At 37.0% G+C, this 20,707-nt stretch overlaps 1 protein-coding gene across 1 annotated transcript in view; it reads left to right on the top strand.

The window, feature by feature from the left end:
* TBCK (TBC1 domain containing kinase) overlaps positions 1 to 20,707 on the top strand; it is an 88,595-nt gene that overhangs the window by 42,857 nt on the left and 25,031 nt on the right. Inside the window, exons 21-23 of the mRNA XM_058024279.1 lie at positions 2,687 to 2,723; positions 4,171 to 4,332; positions 18,013 to 18,191. Of these exons, the coding sequence (XP_057880262.1) occupies positions 2,687 to 2,723; positions 4,171 to 4,332; positions 18,013 to 18,191 (378 nt within the window). The remainder of the gene's footprint in view (positions 1 to 2,686; positions 2,724 to 4,170; positions 4,333 to 18,012; positions 18,192 to 20,707) is intronic.

Raw genomic sequence — 20,707 nt, 5'->3', positions numbered from 1 at the left:
TGCTTATTGTTGGACAACATTGTTTCACACATGCATCAAACAGGAAAAAAAGAAACAGACATTTAATGGACGGGGGAAAAAAACCAAAACCTCTTTGGATTTGGCACCTCATATAAACTGCAATATATGGTACAGCTAAAGTATATACAGAAAAAAAGTTATACTTTTTCTGTATAACTTATTAATGAAGGGAGTTTTTCCTCAGATTTTAACAAATATAATGATTTAAAACAAGGAGGTGTTTGTAAGCCTGAAGAAGTTATGAATACTATTAGTAAGCAAGGAAAGGAAAGGCATAACATGGGTGGCATTACTCCCTGACGCAAAGCAAAATTAAAATTGTGCCTCCTCTCAAGGTCTGTCTGAAAAACGATGTGTTTATTTACAGGCTCTTTTTTTAATGTGGTTTATTGTCAGGCTGTTCCAGATGCAACTTTGATTACACATTAGGCGTACTTCTTAGCTCGGGAGAGTTTAGTCTCAGGTAAAACCAGACCCCGCGGAGGTTTCAGGGTTCAGCGCTGGAGGGTTGCAATCGCTGAATTTCAATTTTCCTTTCTGCAGCTCGATATTGCAGAGGCGCGGGCGCTGCTGTTGCGGGCGGCGGCCGCTGGGGGGCGCCATTCCCCAGCGCTGTGCGCGGTCCCGCTGTCCCCGCGCGTCCCCAATTCCGTCCGGGCTCGGAGCGGCTCCTCCTTCCCTTCCACCGCCCGGGCTCTGCCTTCCCCTTCCTTGCTTGCTGATAGCATCGGTAACCTCTTGGGGCTTACCAAAACCTCGTGTCTTAAAGCATTATTTCTGTTAAAGTCAGAGGAAAAGCTCCCTTCAGTAAAAGCTCGCCTGACACCTTCTACTTAAATTGTTTGACCTACTTTTCATGTCACTGCTGATAGGTTTGGTGAGGATGGTTTAGAGCAAAGCAGTGATTTTCCTCGTGATTACCTTGTAATAATCTTCAAAGCTTCACATTTCATGTATTTTCTTGTTTATTTCTGTGTAAATGCTTGCATGACAGAGGTGTTTGTGAAAATAGGAGAAAATAGGGGTCTGTTTTTGTAAAACATTTTAATCATATATATGAAAAGGAGGAAATAATTTCTTTTAAATGCCAAGGAGATAATGGTGGTTTGCCTAATATGTACCTCCAAGCAAAGAGGAGCCTCAGGACACTAGTCTTGTTTTCTTACTGCATAGGAAGCAAGATATTGCATATAAACAAGCAGATAAACAGGTATTAGCTGATCACAACCAGTGCAGGAGATATTTCAGGGAGTGGGATATGTTATTATTCTTAAAATGCCTTCTGTTTAAAACATGACCTAGATATACTCAAGGAAATAGTGTGATTGTATTATAAGATTTAATATGATGATAGGAATTGATTTGGTTTGGGTTTTGAATGCTTAAAATCAATTGGTGGATTGGGGGTCAAGCTTCATAAAAGCCTGCTGAATGTTAAAAGTGGTGAACAGGTCATTGAACATTCCTTAGTTTAGGGGCAGTATGGTTCAGATCTCAGGCACTCAGATGAAGGCATAGGAATGTAATTTAGAGCTGTGCTAAGAAGGTTTTCAGCAAATGTGTACATCATTTAGTCAGAGCCATAACTCAGTTCAGACTTTATGGAATAAGAAGTAATTTATTAACATAATATCAGTTATGTTTTCTGCTCCTCATTTGTTTACTTCCAGGAAAAGCTCAATGGGAGGATTAATTTGCACTTTTTACGAGTTAAAAAGTAATATATTAAGCTTTATGTTTAACTGTAAATCTTCATAGCACATGAGCCATGTAGTTGAGTAAAATTTAACAATGATCATCTCGCTCTTGCGTTCTTAATTTATTGAAACTTTCTGCACAGTTTGATGTCTTAGGAAAATAGATTCTCTTGCCTTTGCCTTGCTAAAGGCTTCACTGAAAAATTAGAAGTTCTTAATGTGTCATAAATGCTTAGCTCTTTCTCTGTATTATGAGTTTGAAAGTTGGCAGGCATTGAAGGTTTTCTGTAGCTGTTGCAGCAGCACAGTCTCATAGGGGTGTAAGTGCTGGAGCAGGGCACCTTCAGGTGACACTGCCCCAAAATGGGCACAGTGGAACTGCAGAAATGCTTGGGTGTTACTGAGCATTTACTGAGAATGAAACTGTCCTTGAGTGCTTCACTGGCAAGTATGCATTTTAATAAATACCAGCATAGCAGAAAAAGGCAGATGTGGTTATTTGTTCTTGTGAAAATCATGATTTGAACTCTTAGTTATTTCTATCAAAGCGTTTTCTTCCATAGTCTGAAAGATATATTAAATCAAGTTGGTTTGTGCTTTTTCACGCATCCTTGGCTATTTTTTGCTTATATTATTGAGAATTTCAACCATTTAGTAGAGTGGGGTTTTGAGTTCTTTAAGACTTTGAAGGTTATATTGTGCAAACCAGCCTATTAAGGGTGGTGATTGTTTTTTTTACTGTTTTCAATACAGTGTTGCAAACTAATAATTTGAAAAATTTCGTGATGAAAAAAGTTTCTGACGGGCTAAGAGTTGTGTGATAGAAGATCTGCCACTGCAATTATTTTCCTTTCTAACTGAATTCTTGCAAAATAGGCAATTTTTGATGTAGCTGACTATTGTCATAGACAACTTGAGTTCTTAAAACTCTTTTTTTGTCTTCTTTTCCACATCACCACCTTTGGCAGCTTTATGCGATTCCTTGGTTTCTTACAATGTTTACACGTGAGTATGCTTTTTGTTCTTTTGATTAAATGTTCTTACATTTCTTAAGCTTATTTTTTCTCACTTTTTCAGCTAAACCCTTTCTAAATTGGTATGATAGGTCCAGCATTTAGTTAGGATGCTTATAATTTGCAAGGATGTGTTGTGGAAAACTCAACAGTGGAAAACTCAGCAGTGCCTGTCACTTACTTTCTGCCCTGATTTCGTAATAGTTAATATTTCTCCTGTGGTTTTGAGTTGTTTTTATTGTTAGATTATTATATGCTGTTGTTGTTATTATTGAATGGATCATTTTACACATGCAGTATTTAGGGTGTGTTCAGAGGAAGCTGTTATCTACTGGAAAAAGATGTAATAATAGTTAAAAAGCAAAACCAAACCACACCACCATCCCCTGCCATCACTCAAATAATGTAAGAAAGAGAATGACTTTGTTTTTGAAGATAATCATATTTTTGTTGCACATTGACACACTGTTATTCTGGTAGAACTAGTTTACTGTATTTGTGCATGTATATTAGGAAAAAAGAAGAGCTTTCTAATTTGGTGGGTTTTAATTAAAGAGAAGAAAGTTAACAAATCAAGTCTAGATAGCAATTTAAAAACTTCTTTTCTCAAAAATCTGTGATTTTTTTTCATGTCGTATCAACATTGGCAGATGTTGAATTTAAATTTTCAAAGAAGTGGCAGAATGAAAAGAGCTGATTATTTCTCAGAGATTATTTCTCTGATGAAATATCAGAGAACTTAGTATGAGATTCTTGATTGCATTTTCTAAAGATTTTGACTGGTAAAGCACTGGTTCTTGCAGTTGTCCCTGTTTTTCTACCCTTCATGAGAATTGCCACATTTGGGAAACCAAGGAGAATGATTTCCTTAAGCAATCAAGTGCAATAAAGTCTTGGAACTATTTCGTTGGAAGATAGCATATTTTAAGACAGCCACCTTCAGCTTTATATATAAAATCTTGCTATTTTTAATAGGCCTTTTTCCTTGTCTTTCTTTTATTCTGCCAATTTTTTCTTTACTCTGTTCTTTTTTTTTTTTTTGTCTAATTGTAAGTAGTCAATCTTATTGGTTAACTCATTAATGTCGTCTTATTGTGAAAAACTCATATGTATGCCTTGATATGTAACTGCTCTGTACTAAAAGAAAAATAAATTGCCTGATTCTTGACATACTTGAAATGTGAAAACCCATGTGCTTCCAAGTATTCATTAAGAAAAGATGGCTGTTATTTACAGAATAATCAAACTGCATATGAGCACAAACAGGATCCTGGACAGGTTGAGTCCTCTGCTCCCAAATAAAAAAGAAATCACTCAAGATGGGAGAGGAAAGAAGTACATAGGCAACTCATTAACCCTGTTATTGTGTGTGTGTGTGCCTATAGAGTTTTATTTATTATTATTATTATATTATTTATATGTGCTTATTCATTATGCAGATGTCTTTCCATTGCACAAAATTTTTCACTTGTGGGATACATTACTGCTTGGAAATTCCTCCTTCCCATTCTGTATTGGAGTTGCCATACTTCAGCAGCTGAGGGATCGTCTTCTGGCTAATGGATTCAATGAGTGCATTCTCCTTTTTTCAGACTTGCCAGGTACAGAAAATACTGTTTCTTCCTTTTTTCTCTGTCTTCCCCAGTGTGTTTCTAAATATATGCTTAGAAATCATGGTCGGTTTAGGCAAATTCACTGCCAGAGTGTGTGGATCTTAACTACAATTTATTGTAGTTATTCAAAGATTTTACTGTCATCAGCAAGAATGCAGTAGGATTGTTATTTCCAGGTGAAGATTGGAGTGTTTTGTTGTGAAATTTAGAACTATTTAAATTCATTCAGAAGCAACTGTTCTTTGTCATGCCACATGCAGACACAATCAGTTTATATGAATTTCTAAATAATTTGGGTACAATTCTGAATAGTCCTTTTCCTCTTTAGTGGAAAGCCTGTTTTCCTTTCAAACATAATTAAACTTGTACTGTGGAAGTAATTAATGTAAAAGGATTAGGGAAAGCAGTACAGGAAGCCATTGGAATTACTCTGTTAAATATTTCCATTTGAAATTTAAAGCTTGCAGAATAATTTTCAAAACTGTATCAAAGTCTGCATGATCACTGTGCAGATATTCTGTGTCTTTGCTCAGTGGGAGGTGATTAACCTATCCATAAAAACTGGTACCTTACAAAAATAGAGTGCAGTTAACCATGAAGTTTGGAGCTTCCTTCTGAGCAAGTACCTACTGAGACAGCAGAATGCATTTGAACTGAGAAAGCCTGTCACCTGAAAGGTGTGTTTTACTTTGTAGTGACACAAGTAGGAAGGCTGCTGCACTCAGAGCATGCTTATATTCTTGCATTAATTCCCTCTCTCCTGCTCAGGATCTTACTAATGTAATACAAGTCCTGGGTAAGAGTTTGTCACTGTTTTAAATGTGTGGCTTTTCTTTAGATAACTCTAACTTTGGGGTAATTCCTGGGCTAATTAAGGATTTAGTGAGCTCTATTTGAACTCGCATGTCTGCAATTCAGTAATTCATTTAAACAGAAGTTCTTAATCAGAAGAACTGAAGGAGAGAATCAAGTTTGGAGGAGAATTTAAAAGGTCTTCTTAAGAGTTGCAGTCTCCACAACTGCAGAGTTCACAGAGGTTAGCAGTAGTCTAGGATATGCAGATGAGGCTGAGTTCACAGTTGCATAACTCAGTGAGTTACCATAAATGAGGCTCTGTGATTTCTTTAAATACTTTTGTCACAAATTGTCTCTCATTGTAAACCCTTCCAGATGGGTCTGGATTTCAAAATTTGTCTCCTACTTATTAGTTTGAGATGTACTATCCATTTGCTACTATTTTTTTTAATTTATAAGAAAATTTAATTAGGCCATTCCTTATAGTGTAGAATTTTAATTTTCAATATGTATGTTTAGCCATTTCAAATGTTCATGGTAAATTTAATGGGATATCTACAGATGGCTGGAATGTGAGTGCTAAACTAAAAGATTGATTTTCTCCCGGCCCTCTCCTCCGCCATGTGTTAGCTGTATGTCCTAGTAAAGTACAGATCCATTAATATTTAACTTATTTTCTTGCCTAAGGTAATTTCTCCATATTTTTCTTTTTCTTGATGGGTGCTAAATTATAGATTCCAATTTATCTTAAATCAGCTGATGTAGTGACAGTGGAAGTATTTTATGCTGAGGTCATGTATAAGAATACATTAGTTCTTGTAATACATATGTGTTCATATAATAAAATAAAATCAGTAAAATCTGTAGTGATAAAAGATGCATGCATTCTGCTGGTTTTAGGTGATGACAACTTTACTGATACTCTGGTAGGAAATACAGGTTTCTGATAAGTTGGTTTTGTTTCTTAAATTGGTGGTGTCTGTGATATTTAGAATGTCAACAGTGGCACAATTGAATCTTTTGAGATGAATCTAATGCATTCTATAAAATACTGCTAGTAAAACTACTAAGGGAAAAAAGAATAAGGGTAAAAGACAATCCTAGTGTGTCTTAAAAGTTAAATGTTGTTGGTCTAGCTTAATCAGTAACTATTTCAACATATAATTCTCATAGCCTTGTGCCTTTTCTTTCTGACCCCTTATTTCTGACTAAAAAGTATTGACTCATTTTGCATTTTGTCACCTGTGTCTTCCAAATAAGACTTTTGTTATTTTGGATATGATAAGTTTTGTGCCACGGCTGAGAATTTTCTGAAAGTAATTTACAAATAACCTTCATCTGAAAATATATCGCTCCCAGGAAGAGATTATGTAGTTCAAAGCATCTGCATTGATTTTAAACTAAAATCAATTGTTGCTCTACAGTCTGAACCTCCTGTAGTTTGTAAGCTTTGTGTGCACTGCAATGGCTTATTGCAGGCTGCCAGTGAAGGCAACTTCCTTTCCAGATTGATAGAGGTATTTTAGTGCAATCTTGAAACTTTGTGGAATACTTTTAAGATTTCTTGTTTAAACGAAACAAAAAACCCACTACCTAACTTCCAGTGCACTGTATATAATACAAATGAAATTATTGTCTTAAAATAATTAAATAAAATAATTAAAATAATTTTTTACATTTAAATAATAGTCATGTGAGGAAAACAAAGGGGCATTGTGTCAGCATTGATTACTTGCTTCTGTAAACCCTTTCCAATACTTATCTCAAAGCATTGGCCATATTTTATCTATAAAGCCAATACAATTGGGCAACACTTGATATTATTGGAAGCTCTGTTGAAAATTTTACTTTATTTTTATGTTGTTCAAACAATGTCCTAGCAGATTAGGAAATTTATTTGAAAATTTTGATGAAATAATTGACTAATTAAGAATACTGGAAAATCCTTTTGCAACAAATGTCCTAGTTCATTCCTCATGGAGCTGTATGAAGGGGGCATATAAGCAACTCCTAAATAGAATTAAATAGAATTAGGTTGTTTAGGAAATTACTACTCCAAAGTGCTGGGGGTTTTAAATTTTAATTCTCTGTCATTCGTTCTTTTATATGTTTCCTTGTATTTAAGGAGGTCTGTTAAGCACAAACTTTATTCAAGCAATGCAGACTCCAGAGAATATTTAGGAATATTTGAGACAGACAAACAAAACCAACGCTGGGATTGTTGCTAGTATTTTACCTGTAGATTTGAGACTTAGTAAATTTTGTGTTATTCAGGTGATACAGAGAGAGCAAAGACCTTACGCATTACCTTTGTTTTTCCTGTAAGTCTGGAAAATGAAAATTGTAAGGATGACACTATTATGATGAGATTTCTGAAGTACCAACAACAGAGACAGGACTCTGCTTTCAGACCAGTGCTTATTTGTGCTAAGCCAGCCTGGATATCCCTTAATGTCATGCATCAGCAGATTTACAACCCAGAAGGCTTTTCATGTCCTGAGGACCAGCTTTATAAGTCTACTTTAAAACATGCAGTTTTGCTTATAGCTTAGTCTTTAGAATCTTGCAGTAAGTTTGTGTGATAATGTCCTTTATTCAACACAAAAATTATGGTTATTGTAGTTTGACTCGATTACCAGGTTCATTACCCACTGTACCAGTAGTACAAAGTCTACAGCTTTGTTAGGGAGCATTCAGACACATATACTGCTCTTTGCAAACATTTGAAGGATCCTTAGAGCAATCCACTTCCACCTGGAATTGGTGCAGTATAGAGCCTGGCAAACAGATCTTCCTCCAGTGATCACTGCCAATATCAGCACTGACATACAGAGATGAGCTGTGGACTTCTGAGAACTGATTAAAAGGTGGGGACAGATGTTGTCAGACAATAGGGAAACACCAAGCCTAAACATGAGATAAAACATACTCAAACAAACCTTTTAGGTTAGTTCAATAAGCTCATCCTCTGTAATTGTGGAGCAAGAGGAGGGTTCATCCTTCTAATGCTGTGAACCTTAGGAAGGTTTATTTTTTGCTGACTCCAGGATAGTCAGTGCTTCAAAGGAAGAGCCTTGGTCTCAGATGAGAAGTTCATATAGACTGACTGTAGAAAAGCAATCCAGTGCAATGAGGAGCTACAGTGAAATGGTTGAAGTGGAAAACTTTGTGAGACACAGGCGTGTAGCTTTAAGATGCAAGATCTGGCTGTCGTCAAACCACAGGCACAAATGATTCTCCAGAGAACGGATTTTCTCTAATGTGGGAGAAATTATTATATCCTTTGCCATTCTAGTGATGTGCCAAAATGCTGAATCCCATAATGGTGGAAGCCATATGGATGCTTAGAAGGATTGCATACAGCTTATAAATGGACTAAAAGTTTAAAAATAGTGGAAATTCTCTACGAAGATTTTATGGAGCAGTTTTGAATTATGCATTTCTGTTGACAGGAGCAAAATTAGACACATATCAGAAGGCTCTACTTTAGATATGTTTCTGACCCTGGGTAGCTACCATTTTACTTTCTGCTGTTTTCCTTTCTAAAAATCCTTTGTCTGCCCACATCTGTGATCCATATGCTTTTATTGTACTGGAATTTCTGGTGGTTCAGCATTTAGTTAATATACATCTGATAAGAGGAAAAAAAGACAGTTGGCCACCAAGTCCACCCTGAGTTTGTGGGTGTTTAATGCCTGTTCCCATTTGTTTCACCACTCCTCCAAGGAAAATGTAACCTCAGAGATTAAAACACCACCTTTGAAGGGATTTACAGAGATACAGTGGTTTTTCATATTCCAGTGAGCAGTAGGAAAAAGAAAGATAATACGATGTTTTGATTATTGTTTGACTTTTTTCATGCACTTTTGAAAATATCTTATTGCTTAGATTAAGGCTCTGAGGAACAGAAGCAGTGACAGCTCTTCTAAAAGGAAACTTTTTTAACTTCAGCTACAAAAGTTTGACATATTGCTCTGTTGTCATTCATGGAATATGGCTCTGTAAAGTATTTTGCTTCAGAGCTAGTGAAGCTGACTACTTTTTCAAGTTACAGCTGAAGAAAAACAGCACTTTGGTCTCTTTCACATGATACACATGATAATGGTGTTGTAACTGTGACAAAAATATTGATTGGAAATATCAAAAGACATCAGAATTTAAAAGGAAGTCACTTTTCCTAGTTTTATTTTCTTGAAATATGTAGGTCAGGCTCATATTTATGGAAGCATCTTTTTCTGAGCATGGTACTCATCTTTGCTATATTAGGTGACTTTTTGGAGATGCAGGTGCATTTCATGTTGCAATTCCTCAAGATTACTGGCTTTGAAACAGAAGCAGAGAGATTTGTTAGGGCACATCTGCTCACCAAGGCTGTCTGGTAGTGTCAGACTGTAAGATTGATGTTGTTTTACCTGAAGCTGTGAATTCTTTAATTATTCACCTTTTCCACTCATTGTGACACAAAGAAAACAGATCTAAATTATAGATTCTACCCTCTTGGGACTGAAGAGGAATGGTGGAGGGGGAAACACACTAAGCAAAAAAATACTGAAATACTTTATTGTAGTCTGTAGTTGTCATTGGCAGAAGAAAATCAAATATATATCCCTTAGCTAAGGGCTATGTGCCACAAGAGATGGTGCTTCATAAAAAGGGGGAAAAGTGAGTTCCTCAGCAGAACTTTCCTAGTCCATGTCTTAAAAACAGTCTGACACACAGCTTATGCCCCCTCTTTTTTGAAAGAACCCTCATAGTACTCTCCATAGTGAAAAGACACTTCAGAAAATAATATAATCCGTCTGTTAGCCATGTAGGATTTTGTACTCCTTTACACTGAAATAAAATGAAAGTACAAGAAGGTAGACTGTCAAACATACTATCTAGGATTTCTAGGCATGAACTGACAGAATTCCAGCTGCTCTTATCTGTTCTTATTTGTTGCTAGATGTGGTGATTTTTTTTTTTTTTCTTCATTACAAAGGTGTCTTGGGAAAATATTTCCCTTTTTTCCCCATTGAAACTACAAGCATAGCAACTGATTCAGGATTAGACTCATGCTTAGAAAGCAATACTGGGTACTAGACTTCTTTTCCTTTTACAATTGCAGGGAATGGTGCTGAGAGAGCAAAGTGCCTCCTAGGGTATCTCTTTATAATTTTGTTATGAATATATTTGTTTGCCTGTGCAGGTATAAATATTCTGCTCAATAATCTTTAGTTCTCTAACTGTTAATTGAGGAGAATTTCTAAATGGGCTGCACAAACAATGGGGAGTGTATGTCTAGCATGGTACTAGAGATATACATTACTTAAATACAGATTGGAAAGGCATTGTAGGCTGAGAGCTAGAAAAATCTTTCTGTCAAAATAAGGACTTAGAAATGAGATTAGGTGAACTGTCAGTGCTCTTATACTTTGGAATAGCTGTCAATTCTCTTTGATTTACTTTCACATAATATTTCGCCTAAACTTTTGCCTTTATAAGGCTGCATGAGGCATTTGAGTCTCTCTGTCGAAATTTCTTTGTTCCTAATGTCCTAAAAGTATCCTGGAGTTTAGTAGAGATCAACAGTAAGACCAAAACCAAACATGGAGAACTAGAGCAGGGTTTGCACCTAAAGGTGAGACTTTGTTAATTCTGCAACTTTGGAATAAATTTCAGGACTGCATTGTTAATATTGAAGGGCAAAACTTGTTTAGGAAGGGCAGGTATCCCAGCTGAGAAGAACTTACATTGTATGTGAGCAATGTTGCCTGCATTCTGAAAATGCTGATAGATGTCTGAGCAACCAGCAGGGGTGTGCCAGGTGGCACCTCTGTCACTTCAAAAATTTAAAAAGCCAAGCTTCTGTAGGAGATAGTGGGGATAGGCTGGACACATTGCATTTGGCTTTAGAGCAAGGCAAGGAGCTGGACAGTCTCCTGCTAGTTCTTCACTCTCCATGCTAAAAGAAGCATAGCACCATTCTAAGGAAACAAATCATGTAAGCAGTCATGTAAGCTGATAAACCACAAACTTGTCTGCTGGGAATGCAACCCTGAAATGACAAACTTCTATGTCTTGGATGTACTTTAATGCTTTCATGTGTAAATTCAAATGAGGATGTTAACTTAGCTCTTTCACAGAATAAAGGATTTTTTCCCCGCGGCTTATGAGTAGGTTAATTATGCTGCAAGCTTTAAATAACTCAGAAAATGTATGCTGACAAGGTTGGGCTGCTGTTACATGAAGCTATTAATTTTCCTATGTGAAGCACTAACAGACTTGACTAGTAGTAAACACTGGAAGCTTTGGATCTCAGTAAGTTATCTTCTGCAGTGCCAAACGGCTAGAGCATGTTTTTGGAAATGAAAGCAGTTTTAAGTATGGGTACATAAGCAAGATGGTTATCCTTCCTGTTTACAGTTGCTTTATTTGTGGGAAATAACATTTCAATTCTAGCAGTTTGAGAGTGTTCCATGGTTCAGGATACTCATTAGGCAGATCTAAATACTCTATTTCTGTTTATCTTTACCCAGAGTTTTTCCATCATTGGTATGGGAATGAACAGGTCAAATTAGAGGCTTTCATCCTTTTCTCATGGCAACAGGTACTGCTTTTCAGGATTACCTGAATTTCCATCTTATTTTGAAAGCAGAAAATCTGAGTTACTTCATATTATTTCCTCATAAACATCCTGAAGGCTAACAGGAGAGTTAATGCAAAGGTCTTCTACTTATAGCTCTCGAGAGAATCATCAGCTTTATAAGCATTTGGCCTGGTCAGAGTTTCTGAATGTAGAGTTTTTACAGGTTTATACCTGTTACACCTGGGAAATAACTGAAGTAGCTCATAGTTACCACCCAGATGGAAACCTGTAACAGGATGTTCTCTATTTTTGCTTGCTGAGTTTCAGTATTTTGCATATTATTTCTGTGAAGCATAGACTTAGGATAAAGAAGGTGAGTTGCACTAGTATTTCAGTTTCTAAAACTGACTTAACAGATATTTAGCAACTATTATAACAAAAAGAACATAGAAAAGCTGAAAAAGAGCTACTCCTTCAAAAATTGACTGTTGCCAGATGTTGTGTTGGTGGCACCACAAGTTTCTCCTCTGAGCTGATCCCTGCAGTTTTATAAACCTGTCCTTTCATGCATCTTCTGGTTATTATCTACCTATGAATTAATGTTCATTTTTCTGCTGAGCTGCTTTATTTCCCCCTGTGTAATTTCTCAACTTTTGCATAGCAGTGTCCCTCTGATTCTTTCCATTATATATTGGGAATTCCTGTGCTTCTGTCATTGGCTAGTGTCCTACCCTGTGATAGCACTGCTCCAGATGTCTTTAACATTTTGTCAGTTTGCAGAAATAGCTGCTGTTCAACAGCACTGGCACACCTCATAACACAGTTTAAAAAGTGCTTTCTTGTCAGAGCTTAGCTCCAGTCTTTATGTAATCTGTTTCTGTCTTTCTCAATAAGGCATAGCATGTGGCATTTGGTGATTGGCTTACAGTAAAGCTTTACTCTTTGTACAGTCACTTGGCATTCTGTGTCTCCCCTGCTCATGTCCGTCCTGCCACCATCACGTTTCCATACTGGAACGCATTCTTTAGCCAGCCTTTCCAGTGAACTGCTGAATCAGAGGAATTTTTACAATCACAAGTAATAAAAGAATCCAAGTTTGCCCTTTTTTCACCCTTCTAATGTCTAGGGAATAATTCATAGTGTTTACTGCTGCTTCTCTCTACTGCTGTCCACAAAAAAAAAAAAAATGAAGTCATGCAACTACCCTGCAATGTATGAAATAAATAATGTAAAATAATAGTTCTGCATTGACCTTTTCATTTATAATAACCTTCTTACAATAATAGATACAGAGATGTTAGATAGAAATGTCACTTCTCTTCCTAGATTTGTCCTTTTAAATATGCACACTCTTCTATATGTCATCAGGAAAAAAGAGTTTATGGCCTTTCACCTCTATTTCTTCTAAGAGCAGGAATCAGGAGGTTGAACTGACTGACCTATTCAGTACCAGAGCATTCATAGCACAGAGATTTTCTGGCCTATTTATGTGGCTGTGTGCTGAAAGCTAATGTTGCCTGGCAGGGTAGTAATAAAGTATTTGTGATGGAGATGTCAAACCACACTCATAATTCTGGTCTATTCCCAAAATGCAGAAGCAGTTTATTTTGGCTGAGTTTCTTAACTGGTATCCTGTTACCCAAGGAAAAGGCTCTGGAATTGATTAACTGCACACAAAGACTTGGTCTGTGTAGATTTTCATTAGAAAAGAACCATTCATCTTAAGCTTTTCTCCATTACTTGCCTTCACTTGCTGTGAACAACATATGCACACCCAGCTTTACTGTAAAAGTAAAACATTGTATGTGCTTTTGTCACAGGTGTATTGCATTTAAACTGATCCTTTTTTCAACATCTGTTTCAAGTGCAATCTACTTCTCTCCTGTATCTATAATAATAAACTTACATAGCTTAAAAAGCAGCTATGTCAGGCTGAGCCCTCCTTTTCAGTTGAGGCTGTGCATAGAGGCAGGCAGCAGCTTGGTAAGAAGTTACAGTTTTGCATGAAAAAAGTAAAATTAAAAACATCTTAGGAAAAACAGTAAGTTTAGTTCAGAAAAGGAGCAAAACATTTCATAGGCTTAATGTTAGGATGAAGCCATGGCAAAACCAAGATGCTGCTGTTGGATCACTTTTCTTTCCCTTCTCAACTCCTGCCTTTATCTATTGCTATATTATTTGCATATTTAGAAATGACAGAGACAGCCTTTTGATGCTGAGCAATTAGCTGCTGCCATAGAATTGTTTCCTGTAAGGCTTGACTGCTGCTTGACTGTGAAATACTTGAGCTTATTTGAGCCAGAATTCCTAAATATAATGTTTGAAAATTAAATTATGACTTTGGGCCTAAGATACTTCAGTTCCAGCTTTGACTTTTTGAAATACAGGTGCTCTGCATTTTTTCAAAATGAATTTGAATATGTAGTAAGTTTTGAAATTATAACATATTTTATAGTATTTTTATGGTGTTTTAAGTCAGGCTTAAATTTTTTCCACACTTCATATTTAATAACACCATGTTATTCAGCACATTTTCATTACAGATTTTCCAATGAAATAATTTGTCTTCATAAAAGCAGAAGGCACATCATTTTTAAACTACAAAATACCCTAGTGCTGGGACCTTGGAGAGCACTGAGATATTACATATGCATCTCCATGAGTGAGCATGCCCTCTTCATCCTTTCTAAATGTTACTTTCATTTGTTGCTCACACTTGGAGACTTATGCAGACCCTGCTCTCAGAAGAGTGTTCTTCTGAGTTGTTTGCAAGTGTCAAGTGCTCTGGCATTCTGCTGAGGTAGTCTCTGTTCATTTGTTCATAGTCCTGTTCAAGAATCTAGGCTCTGACTTGATATACTTATGCTTCTGACATACCAATGGTATGTTTGCAATAATGTGGAAGCTCTAATGTTTTCTGGCTTGTAATGCAGTGACTTGGATGCAGGAAGAGTACAGGCAGGATTAATTCTGTGTGAATGCAAAGTCTTGGGGAGATAAAAAAATGGCCATTTCACCAGAGACTGACTCATTTGTCATATATTTGAAAGGGCATGGGAAGAAACTGGGATTGAAGTAGCTCAGCAGACCCTTACTTATTAGCCAAAAAGAGGAGAAAAGATCTTATCCAGCAAGGGTGCACCAGATTGAATTGCATTTTAGTTACTGACGGGAAGTGATTTCTCTTAAACTGAAATTGCAAACAAATGATAAAGAAGGGCTTGAAGGTTGCTCAAGTGTGAAGCCTGTTCATGCAATGTGACTAATAAATATTCTGTAAATATTTATACCAGTTTCATGTAGCCTTAATCTCCAATATGCTGAAAGTAATTGTTTTTTTCAAAAGAATGTGAGTAAATTCTTTGAGTGAATTCTTTCACCACCCATAGTCTTGCCTCCCTTATGCTAGATGTGCTAGATGTTGACTATTCCCAAGCATGTGCCTATGATTTGCACATTGTTGGGGGGAGTTTTTATTGTGGCTGTGGGGCTTTCTTATTGTTAGTTGTGGAAACCAGAATTGCCTTGTTGTAGTTTTTATTTTGCATTACTGAGAAGCAGATGAATTAGTTGACAGCCTGTGAATTTATTTTAGGCTTTTAACTGACAGCCTGTGAATTTGTTTTAGGCTTTAGATGGCTTCCCCCACAAACCATTGAAAATTCTCTCTTGTTCCGTGGAGTTTCCTTTTCTGCCATGCCCACTGTCCTCCTGAAATGCTGCTTAGAAGAAATAAAAAACCAAGCATGCCAAAATCCCAGAACAACAGTCTCCTACATTTTTTGCTTACACTCTGATGTGTGGGAACTGGTTATGTTTTTTACAAACATGCACACAGTTGGAAGGGATCACAAGGATCATTGAGTCCATCTCCTGGCCCTGCACAGGATACCCCAAAAGTCACACCATGTGCCTGAGAGCGTTGTCCAAATGCTTCTTGAACTCTGTCAACTTTGGTGCTATGACCAAGCTATGACTGGGAAGCCTGTTCCAGTGCCCAGGCCTTTTTACCAGTTCTCTGAAATGGATTTCTTTTGAAATTACAGAGCTTGTTTCTAGGAAAAATACTTTGACCTGTTTCAGTGTTTAACACTGTCAGTCTCAATTTCTCCTTTGAGCTTTTTTTATAGCTTTACTGCAAACAGTGTTCCTATTCCACCCCCCAGTTCTGTTTTCAATTTCAGATATGTGTTGGCTATTATACCCTCTCACTGCCAAATGCTTCTCATGCTATTAATTATTGTTGTTCCAATTTTTTTTTTTACTAGCTAAATTCTGTATTCATATCATTTATTATAGAAGTACTACTAATGTTTCCTTAGCTAAGAATCTCAGGAAATGGGTCTTATAACTCAATTCCAGCAGTCTCTTTAAAAAACAAAAAAAACCCAAACCAAAACAAAAAAAGAAACCATGGCCCCACTATAAATGTACTACAGTCTTGAACTGAAATTCTCAACTTTTTATAATGAAATGAGTTTTCAGAAATGTGGAAAAAAGTGCAACTGTAATGATGGTGCTTTGGGGTGTTTTCTAAGCTTGAGGAAGATAACCAGTGGAAGGCATCTCCTCTCTTTACCTGAATTAAGAGATTGTGTGAAATTCTCCAGTTGTGTGTATTTTCCTTGGGAATGATGCTGAATAAGAGCCTTTTATTATAGTATAATTGAAATGGGAAATTGTTAGCTACTGTTGAGACATCATGTAGTCCATTTATCTATGTTATCCCAAGCAGCTAGGGAACCTGATATTGTCAAGGAAAATTGTGATTTACTTTCACACATCCACAAAGAGGTTTTTAGAGCTAGAATTAAAATTGGGTAAGCCACAGCTCTACTGTCAGACTTTTCAGAATTTTAGAAGCAAGTTAGCACATAAGCATCCTGTCATCAATGGAATTAAAGCATCTGCTGCAGATTGTATCCTACCTGAACACGGAAAGCTTTTTGAATGGGAGAGTAATAGATCACATCTTCCAGATTTTAAACAGCCAATAATCTCATCCAACTAGATTATTCTGCCCCAGGCTTCAAGTTCAGCTTCTTCTGCTCACCACCCTGCTAATGACTGAGATTTCTGGAGTAGCTCCCAGATTGATGGCAAGGCATCAAATCCGCTGATGGCAATGAGTGATTGATGGCAGTGCATCAAATCTGTTTGAGATCTACAGATAAAGGCTGGCTACAATGCCTCTGTTTTCTTCATAGAAGCTGATGCTTTAATCTAAATTTTGACTTTTGTAATGAATCATACAAGATCTTGGTACAGACACAAAAAGTGCTGATATCCCTGCTGTTTGTCTGTCACACTGGACCAGTTTTGTCATGAAATGCAAGCTAGGATCATTTTTGCTCTTCATGAGACCATATACAGGAGGTGCAAAACTAGTTTTTTTATAGTGGTAAAGGAGTAAATGGCTTTTATGTTGCATCTTGTTAGAAGATATATACAAGCAGGATGCTTAACGTTGCAAAAAATGTATTTCCAACACGTTTGCTTTTTTTCCTTTTACATACCTGTTTCAGGAAGTGTAGCTTCCTGCTTTTTAATTGACCACATCTTATTTTAGGATGCTTCTCATTTGACAGGTGTCTGCTTTCCTTTCAAGTTGTGTAATATATTGTCACAATGGCACTTCACACTTTCAGCTAAGATTTTTCACTCCCATGTCTGGTTGGATTTGGGACTGTATTGTTAGTTTGTTTGTTTAAAAAAAATTCTCTAAAATCTCTAAAACAATCCATTATGTTTTCAATCAAGCTCAATTTAATGTTGAAAACCCTTGTTTCCCAGCAAACAGATAACATGTAGCTTTGTCAAAATGTCAGGCCATGCAAAATTCAGTAGATGAAAGCTTTCAATCTGGGTGTTAGTAGGATTTAACTGACAAATAAGACACTTAGTTGATCCAGAAATTCTGATGTCTGTATGAAGTCTACTTTTGATGAATGGCACAAATTTGCATTGAATAGTCAATAGTTTGACTTGTAAAGACTTTCCAATGCCTTGCAACGACTAGGTTTCAATTATTGTCCTGACTTTGCATTGGTTAAGTTCTGATACACTTAAACAGTTCATATTCATTCTTAAAATGTCTTCACTAGTTTTTAATAAAAAAACTTGGAGTGTTTTCTTTTTGAGCAGGAAAATGCTTTTGAAATCTGCATTTGCTTTGAGCAAGGGAAAGAGAGAGAGACAAAGGTATAGATGGGTGTACATGTACTTAGCAATGTCACAGCTGGGTTACTTGGCTTTACTGATGTTTTGCTCTTGAATTTCTTGCTTTTCCTTGCAATCCCTTGCAGAGATTGACATTGAGCGTTGCGTTCGCGAGTCGATCAACCTGTTCCGCTGGACTCCCAAGAGCGCCACGTTCCGGCAGTTCGCGCAGCCCGCGCGCCCGCCCGCCGACGGCAGCGGCACCAGGGGCTCTGCCCTGGCCTGCCTCTCTGCAGACTACCAGGAGGCTCCTCGCACTGACCTCGTAAGCAGCCTGGCAGCGGGAGCGGGGAGCACTGTTCACGTTACTCAGATTGCCCGTTTCTCCCGCCTAACCAACTCCTGCTCCTTCAGTTCTCTTACAGCAGCCCACTGATGTCCCCAGCTCACCTGCAGAGCTACCAGCAGGCTTTATCATAGGAGAAAAGCAGTAAAAAGAGCACTGTGCCAGGGAGATTAGATAGCTGGAAAGTGATGCAGGCAGCTCTGGCTGCTTTTTCCATCTTGGCATGTTAGGTAAAGGATATGCCGCAAGTTACTCTGAGAATTTAGTTGGTGAGTTATGCCTGGTTTTATCTTGGCAAAGAGTAACTAGTAGCTAAGAGAATATCTGCATTAAATAGATACCCAGTTTAGCAAAATGATTTTTCTCCTCTCTCTCTAGCAGAATCTAATGGCTGTTTGTCTGGACAGTTGCATTATCTGAATACTGGTGATTTGAAATTATTCCTTTCCTTCCCCTTAACAGTATAAATCTCTAGCTAGCCTCTTAAAAATTAAATTTTATTTTGCTGGGGTTTTTCTCCTTCCACATTCTCCAACAATCCTTTCATTCATGAGCTTTCCAATAATCTAGGAAGTATATATAGACCTGCTATGTCTATTTGGTGAATTGCATCAGGTTTTAGTCTTTCCATTTGGTTTTCCTAACTATTAGGAAGCTAAAAAGTGTTGTTGTAGTTGTTGTTCACGTGAATCTTTACTTTTTAGTCCTTTAACTGAAGCTTGATATTCAGTAACTTTCTTAGTTTTCACGTCAGTTTTTATTTGATTTCTGTTGTAATTTCTGGAAGCCTTAGCTAAAAATCCAGGACTGCAAGTGCAGACATGCAAATGAAGAACAAAAGGAAACTTGAAAGATCTTACAGGATTTAAGAAACAATAGGTGGATCTAGAAAGGCAATGGGAAATAAAAATGAAATTCCAGGGGAATTCTCATGTTGTCATCCAGGAATTGTAGCCAGCACAACTGCTGCTGTGCTGCTCTGGAGATTTGTAGAGAGGCTTTCTGAAGGAGCCAAGGGCTGCACTTTCAGAGAGTAATTCACATAGAACTTCCTAAGGTCATCTGGTACAAATTCCTGCAGAAAATGTGTCCAACTCTGAATTCAGGTGGGGTTGCCCAGGGCTTTGATCTCTCAGGTCAAAGTAACTTCCAAGGAAAGTATTCAGTCTCTCTTGGCAGAGATCTGATCAGATGTCTGACAGTGCTACCAGTGAAAATGACTTTGTGTATGTGCTAGTTTTTCTGAATGTTATGGCAAAAGAGTGAAAAAACAAGTCTTCTGATTTCTAAGTATTTTCTTGTGCCTTTATGTGTAAAAAGCAAGAGTCAAAGCATTTGGATATAGCAAAGAGGGAGAAGGGAGAAAGCAGCCCTGGTCTACTGAAATGAGTAGTAAAAAAATTTGTATTTGTAACAGAGAGAAAAATCCTTATTTCAAATTAAGCAAGTTTCTTTCAGTATTCTCCCATTTTCTGAGAAATGTTTTGGGTGGTTTTTCCTGATAGTTTTTGTTTTCATACCGGAATTTGTATTTGTTTATAAAGCCAGTAATTAGGATCATCCATCCCACAAGTTCCAAGAAATTAAGCAAATGTTTTTGGTATGTTAAAGAGTAGATAAATAAATACTAGAACTTCTATTGAGTTGTCTTTAATTTCTAGTTCTGTCTGTCTAACAGGACAGACCTCTTCGTTTACTGCAGTGCAGCTGAGTACATTGGATCTTTTGGTTACTACTGTATTTTGGTTTTTTAGCTCATCATATGAAAGAGAGCTGTACAGATTCAGAGATGTATACAGAAATATGCAAGCAAAGAGGAAAGTAATCTCTTGGACACAAGAAGATATTCATATCTTAAATTATAGTCTTAAATTTATTGTTTGCTCTCAAGTGCTGTATTTTTGTGTGTCAGATTTTGAGACAGATAGATGCAAGTCAAGTATGTTATGATTCAGTCAGGAGCCATAGATCAGACTTGGAAAGTCCTGTGTAACATGAGTCCATAATGAGCTACCTCTCACTTGTGACTGTACTTTTGGATGTCTTCATAAAATAACTCTTCTCAGGGATTAGAGCAATATTGATAAAAACTAAATTGAAATTATTGGTGAAATACAATATTTACACACAAAGGTGGTATGGTTTGGTTTTGTTAGGGTTTTTTTTCAACCTTAATCCTGGAATTACCTTGTTCTTCAAACATGTCCTCTACTGGTGTTTGCTGCCATGGGGAAACTTTTTATCTACTTGAATCAAAAGGGTGAGATCTGAGTTCAGTCTTTAGTACACACAGTATGCTTTAATGGATTTTCTGAAACAGCATCCTGTCCTTGCTCTGCAGTTTAGCTCTTACAAAAATAACTTTTCTGTTTGCTTACCTATTTAGTTGGTGATTCTTTGGACAAGGACTTTACACTACATTTCTATCTCCAGTTTTATATTTATGGGTCACCTCTGTATTTGAAAGTGTGCAGGGTACAAAACAGTTCTTTGTG

The sequence above is a fragment of the Melospiza georgiana genome, chromosome 5 (assembly GCF_028018845.1).
Source record: "Melospiza georgiana isolate bMelGeo1 chromosome 5, bMelGeo1.pri, whole genome shotgun sequence".
Lineage (NCBI taxonomy): Eukaryota > Metazoa > Chordata > Aves > Passeriformes > Passerellidae > Melospiza > Melospiza georgiana.
This window is presented reverse-complemented; position numbering and strand designations above follow the sequence as displayed.